Source organism: Corvus kubaryi, unplaced genomic scaffold (genome assembly GCF_017639235.1).
Source record: "Corvus kubaryi isolate FWS band 111438036 unplaced genomic scaffold, C.kubaryi_AGA036_p1.0 37335, whole genome shotgun sequence".
Lineage (NCBI taxonomy): Eukaryota > Metazoa > Chordata > Aves > Passeriformes > Corvidae > Corvus > Corvus kubaryi.
Genome location: NW_024581109.1, coordinates 4,197 through 9,712, shown reverse-complemented (window position 1 = coordinate 9,712; position 5,516 = coordinate 4,197). Strand labels below are relative to the sequence as shown.

The 5,516-nt window shown below is 67.6% G+C and overlaps 2 protein-coding genes across 2 annotated transcripts in view; both read left to right on the top strand.

The window, feature by feature from the left end:
- Positions 1–193: 193 nt before the first annotated feature.
- On the top strand, positions 194–1,341 carry LOC121666050 (procollagen C-endopeptidase enhancer 1-like; the record flags this gene model as incomplete). Its single annotated transcript, XM_042031081.1, is given in 5 exon segments — positions 194–348; positions 462–739; positions 853–1,026; positions 1,106–1,134; positions 1,136–1,341. Coding segments are annotated over 5 exon segments (750 nt in total), but the record flags the coding sequence as incomplete, so codon positions are not given.
- A 555-nt stretch (positions 1,342–1,896) lies between these two features.
- Positions 1,897–5,516, top strand: part of LRCH4 (leucine rich repeats and calponin homology domain containing 4) — a 4,252-nt gene continuing 632 nt past the window's right edge. Inside the window, exons 1-15 of the mRNA XM_042031072.1 lie at positions 1,897–2,276; positions 2,700–2,844; positions 2,918–3,044; positions 3,127–3,232; positions 3,313–3,449; positions 3,518–3,591; positions 3,678–3,774; positions 3,870–3,927; positions 4,014–4,060; positions 4,149–4,195; positions 4,285–4,362; positions 4,571–4,610; positions 4,720–4,816; positions 4,894–4,940; positions 5,044–5,140. Of these exons, the coding sequence (XP_041887006.1) occupies positions 2,078–2,276; positions 2,700–2,844; positions 2,918–3,044; positions 3,127–3,232; positions 3,313–3,449; positions 3,518–3,591; positions 3,678–3,774; positions 3,870–3,927; positions 4,014–4,060; positions 4,149–4,195; positions 4,285–4,362; positions 4,571–4,610; positions 4,720–4,816; positions 4,894–4,940; positions 5,044–5,140 (1,396 nt within the window). The 5' untranslated portion in view covers positions 1,897–2,077. The remainder of the gene's footprint in view (positions 2,277–2,699; positions 2,845–2,917; positions 3,045–3,126; positions 3,233–3,312; positions 3,450–3,517; positions 3,592–3,677; positions 3,775–3,869; positions 3,928–4,013; positions 4,061–4,148; positions 4,196–4,284; positions 4,363–4,570; positions 4,611–4,719; positions 4,817–4,893; positions 4,941–5,043; positions 5,141–5,516) is intronic.

Genomic DNA, 5,516 nt, shown 5'->3' with positions numbered 1-5,516 from the left:
GGGGGGGGGGGGGTGTGAGTGAGAAATCTTTTGGCGGGGGTCACGAGGGGGATGTTGGGGATGGTTGAGGAGAGACCAGGATGGTTCGGGGAGGCTCAGGGGAATCTGGGGAGGGGTCTGAAGGGGTTGGGGGGAGCCGGGGGGGTTCAGATGGACCCGGAGGGATCCGGGGCCGGGGGTTTGGGCCTGAATTTGGCGGGGCGGAGTGCAGGTGGTGGAGCTGCGGTTCGGGAAGTTCGACGTGGAGCCCGACCCCCACTGCCGCTACGATTACGTGGCCGTGTTCGAGGGGGGGGCGCGGGACGACGCGCGGCGCCTCGGGCGCTTCTGCGGGGAGGAGACCCCCGGGTGAGCCCCCCCCGAGCTCCCGCAGCCCCCCCCAGACCCGGCTGAGCCCCCCCCCACCCTTTGTGAGCCCCCCCAAACTGTCCCGATCCCTCCTAACTCCACCCTGACCCCCCCCCGAACCACCCTGACAGCAACCTGCTCCCCCCAAGCCCCTCCCGACCACCCCCCAAACCTACCCGGGACTCCCCCAAACCCCTCCCGACCTCTCCCAATTCCTCCCGTTCCCTCCAAACCCTTCCTGACCCCTCCGATTACCGCCTCCTCCCCAGGACCCCTCCGAGCCTCATCCTGACCTTCCAAACCCTTCCTGACCCCCCCGCAGGGACCCCCTGCCCCCAGCGCTGCCGCCGCGCCGGGACCCTCCAGAGCAATTTCTGCAGCAGCGATTTCGGTGAGAAAATGGGGTCGGGGAGAGGCAGGGGAGGTTGGGCTCCCCCCAAACCCCCAACCACGGGGGCGTCCGAGGTTTTGGGGTGCCTGACCCCCCCCTTCCTGTGCCTCCAGTGCTGACGGGGACGGTGAAATCGGTGTCGCGGGGGTCCCCCCAGGAGCCGGGCTGGGCCGTGGTGTCCGTCCTCAGCCTCTACAAGTCGGGGGGCCTGGGGGTCCCCCAGCCAACCAAGGGGACCACGCTGCGGCTGCAGCTGCCCTGTCACCTCTGTCCCGCGCTCAAGAAAGGTGGGTGCGCCCGGGGGGGGCCTGCAAGGGTCTCTGTGGCCCTCCAGGTTCTGACACCCCCTCCCCAAATCTCTTCCAGGCTCCAGCTATGTCCTGATGGGGCGGCTGGGGGGGGGACGGAGGAGCCCTGCTGCCCCCCGACGCCTTCGTCGTGCCCTACCGCCCGCAGCAGCAGCAGGTTCTGGGGAACCTCAGCAAGAAGCCGTGTCGGGGGACCCCCTGAGACCCCCCGGAGCCCCCCCGGGGCCCCTCCGGAGCCCCCCGAGTTGGGGGGACGCCCCCCGCACATATGCAAATAAAGGGTGCAGCGCTGGAGCATGTGAGTGAAGGTGCTGGGGGGACCCCGCCCTTGCTCCGCACTCAAGGGGACCCCCCAACATGGGGAAGGCCGCCGGGGGGACTCCCCGTGACGTCCCCTTTAAATGGTGCGGCTCCTTTATGAGGGGTGGGGGGCGGGGTTTCGGGGGAAGGGGCCAAGAGAGGGGCGTGGCCAGTTGGGGGCGTGGCTCCCAAGAACGCCGGGGGCGGTGCTTACCTCTGTTCTGCCTCTGATTGGCTTCCTTGCTCCTTCCGTGCTTGTCAATCATTGCTCTCACTCCTGATTGGTGGAGCCGCCCCGCCGCGCCCGGTCCCCAGGCTCTCCTAATTCCGCCTTTCCCTCAAGACGATTGGTTGCTTTGCACATCAATCTGGGGCCTCCTCGAATCCGATTGGCTGCTGCCACCAAAATTGTCGGGGCCGTTGCCAAGCAACGGGCTCCGCCTTCTCGCTCGCCGCTGGTGAAGTGTGCCTTAGCTGTGATTGGCTGCAGTTGGGCACCACACCCACCGCGGCTTGATGACGATTGGTCAACTTACCTATCAATCAAAGAGCGAACTTCCGCATCTCTCCTGACGAAGCCCCCCACTTGCCCTCTCCGATTCGCCGCCGTCCCGCGCGCCCCTTGTTCTGATTGGCTGCCGCTCTGACCCCGCCCCTGTAGCGGGGTCCGGAAGTGTCCGGGGCTCAGTCGGGCAGCGGCGGCCGCGGCGAGCGGAGCTCCGGGGCCGCCATGGCCGCGGGGGCGGTGGGGGCTGTCACGGCTGAGTTGCCGCCGCCGCCGCTGGGCCGCCTGCCCGGAGGAGCCGGCACTGAACGCGCCCTGGAAGAAGCAGAGGCCTGCGGCACCCTCAGCCTGGCCGGCCGGCGGCTGCGCGCCTTCCCGGCGGCGGCGGCGCGGCGCTGGGACCTCAGCGACACCACACAAGCCGGTGAGGCCGCGGACCGGGGGCAGGACCCCCGACCCTTCTCCACACCCCGGGGTCACTCGGGATGTTTTCCCCCGCCCAGGGGAGGCTGCGGGTGCCCCGCCTCTTTCGGCGCCTCCCGGAGCCCGAGGCCTGCGGGAGGTGCCGGAGGCGGGTGAGGAGGCGCCGGGACGGGACGAGCCGGAGCGCCTGGTCCGAGCGGTCCGGCGGCCTCAGTTTCCCCCTCGCTGCTGGGCGGGTCTGAGTCCACGGACGGGGCGGTTGGGGGGGCATCAGCACCCCTGTCCCCGGGGATCTGCGTCCCCTGTTCTTATCCCTGAAGATCTCTTGTCCCCATCAGTCCCTCTCCCTCCCTGAGGATCCCCCGTCCCTGTGGGTCCCCGTCCCTGTCCCGCATGTCCCCCCGTGTCCCCCTCGTCCCTCCAGACCTGTCCCGGAACCGTTTCGGGGAGGTGCCCGAGGCCGCTTGTCGCCTGGTCTCGCTGGAGGGGCTCAGCCTGTACCACAACTGCCTGCGCAGCGTCCCCCCGGCCATAGCCAACCTCCAGGCCCTGGCGCACCTGGACCTCAGGTACGGCCCAGCCCCGAGAGGGCGATTTGGGGGGGTCCAGCAGCGCCCCGTGACCCCGCCGTGCCCCCCGCAGCCGCAACCAGCTGAGCTCTCTGCCCGCCTGCCTCTGCCTCCTGCCTCTGCGCGTCCTCAACGCCAGCAACAACCGCCTGGCCCAGCTGCCCCCGAACCTCGGCGCCCTGCGCACGCTGCGGCAGCTGGTGAGCGCCGGGGCACGGGGGTCGAGCCCCGCGGGGGTCGGGTTGTGTTGGGACCCCCCCTGACCCCCGCTTTGCCCCGCAGGACGTCGGCTGTAACCGGCTGCGGGCGCTGCCGCCGGGGCTGGGGCAGCTGCGGGCGCTGCGGGACCTCAATGTGCGGCGGAACCAGCTCTCGGCTCTGCCCGAGGGTAGGTGAGGGACTCGGGGCGGGTCCCGCTGCTTTGGGAGGGTCCTGTTGATCCCTCGCGTGTCCGTATCCTCCCCTCAGAGCTCTCGGAGTTACCCCTGGTCCGGCTGGATTTCTCCTGCAACCGGGTGGTCGCGATCCCGCGCTGCTTCCGGCGGCTCCGGCACCTCCAAATGCTGCTGGCGGACAGCAACCCTCTCCAGTTCCCCCCCGCCCACGTGAGTGGGGCCCCGGGGGATCCCTCGACCCCCCAAAAGCTCCACCTGACACCCCTGTGCCCCCCCAGATCTGCCTGAAGGGCAAAGTCCACATTTTCAAGTACCTGGAAACCGAGGCTGCCGCCCACCCCCCCCCAGCATGGTAAAGGAGGGGGGCAAAGAGGGGGGACCCCACTGTCCCCTCCAGGGGGGTTTTTGGGGTCTCTCAGCCCTGTTTGCCCTCTGCAGTCCCCCGGACGAGCCGTGTCCCCTCTGGCCACGGGGAGGGCTGGACTCTGGCTTCCACAGCGTCGACAGCGGCAGCAAGCGCTGGTCAGGGAACGAGGTGGGATTTGGGGGCATTTTGGGGGGCAGAGGGGAAATTTGGTGTGTTCCTCAACTGACTCCCCCACCCTGCACCCCCCTTTGGCACCATTTCAGTCAACGGATGAGTCCTCGGAGCTGTCCCGGCAGCACAGGGAGATGCGCAGTGGGGCAGGTGAGGGGGGTGGAACCCCCAAAACCCCCCCCAGGACCTCCTGTCACCTTCTGGGGACCCCCCCGTCACACCCCTTGTCCCCACAGCTGGTGACAGTGACCCGGAGCAGCTTGAGGAGGAGCCCACGCCTGAGGTGACATAACCCCCCCAACCCTCCCTGAACCCCCCCCCTCAAGTTTTGGGGTTCCCCTCCAAATCCTGGGCCCCCCTTTGTCCCCCAGGAGCAGCAGAGGCAGACCCCAAGAGGTGACACCCCCGAGGATATCAGGTGAGGGGCTTGGGGAGGTTTGGCAGGTTCAGGGAGAGTTTGGGGGCTCAGGGAAGATTTTGGGGGGTTTTGACTCCCCCTCTCCCTAGAGGGGTCCCCACTTCCCGGAGACGCCCCAAGAACCTGGAGGTGTGGAGAGAGAGGGAGAGGAAGAGGAGTCGGGACAGGTACTGGGGGTTTGGGGTTGGGAACTGGGGACAGGGATTAGGAATTGGGGGCTGGGATGGTGGATTTGGGGCTGGAAATCAGGGATGGGACTGGGGATGGGTGGGGATGGAGGGGGCAGACTGGGACAGGGACTGGGGGTGGGTTTGGGACGTTGGGAATGGGATCAGGGGACAAGGGCCAGGCACTGGCTGCTCTCACTCCCCACAGGAGCCCCCCCCAGAGACCCCCCTGGACGACGACGATGCCGGTGAGGACCTCGTTAGGCTCAGTCCTAATTAACACGGGTCTCAGTTACCCCTTCCTCCAGGCTCAGCCCTAATTAACAGGAGTCTTAATTACTCCTCCACTTCCCCCAGGACCCCGACAGAGCCCCTGGCCCCCCCTCCACCCCCCCAAAACCCAGCGCCTGCCTTGGCCCCACCTCCTCCTCCTCCTGCAGTGCCCCCAAACCAGGTAGGACACGCCTCCCCCCCCCTTGTACCCTCCCCCAGTGCCCCCCAGGGCGTGACCCCCCCAAATCTCCCCCGCAGCCCCCCCGGACCCCAACCAGCGGGAGTTGATCGCTGAGATGCGCCAGGTAATGACCCTCCCTCCCCTCCCCGTTTATTTTGGGGGGGTTTGGGCGTCTGCTCCCCCCTCACATGTTTTGGGGGGTCCCTGCTGTGACCCCATCCCCACAGAGCCTCGAGGCGCTGCTGCAGCTGCGGCTCCCGGATGAGTTGGGGGACTCGGAGCTGCTTGGCCGTGTGGCCGCCCGGCTGCGCCCCTGGGCTGTGAGTGGGACCCCCAAAGCCCCCCCCCGGAACCCCAAAACACTCCCTAAATCCCAAAACCCCCCCACATCTGCCCGAAACACCTCCCTGAAATCTCCACAACGCCAAAACATCCCCCCCCAACCCCAAAACATGCCCCTGAACTCTGAAAACACCCCCCGACTCCCCTAAAACCTCCCAGCCACCCCCACTCCGCACAAAATCCTTCAGAACTCTTCAAGACCCCCCTAGCCTCCTCAGACCCCCCTAGAACCCCCAAATCCCCCTGAACCCCAACTTCTCCCCTGACTCCTCTCATTACCCCAAAACCCTTTTTTATGTCTCTGGCACCTGCGTAAGCCCAACAAACACCCCCCAAGCCCTCCATGCCCCTTTTTTTT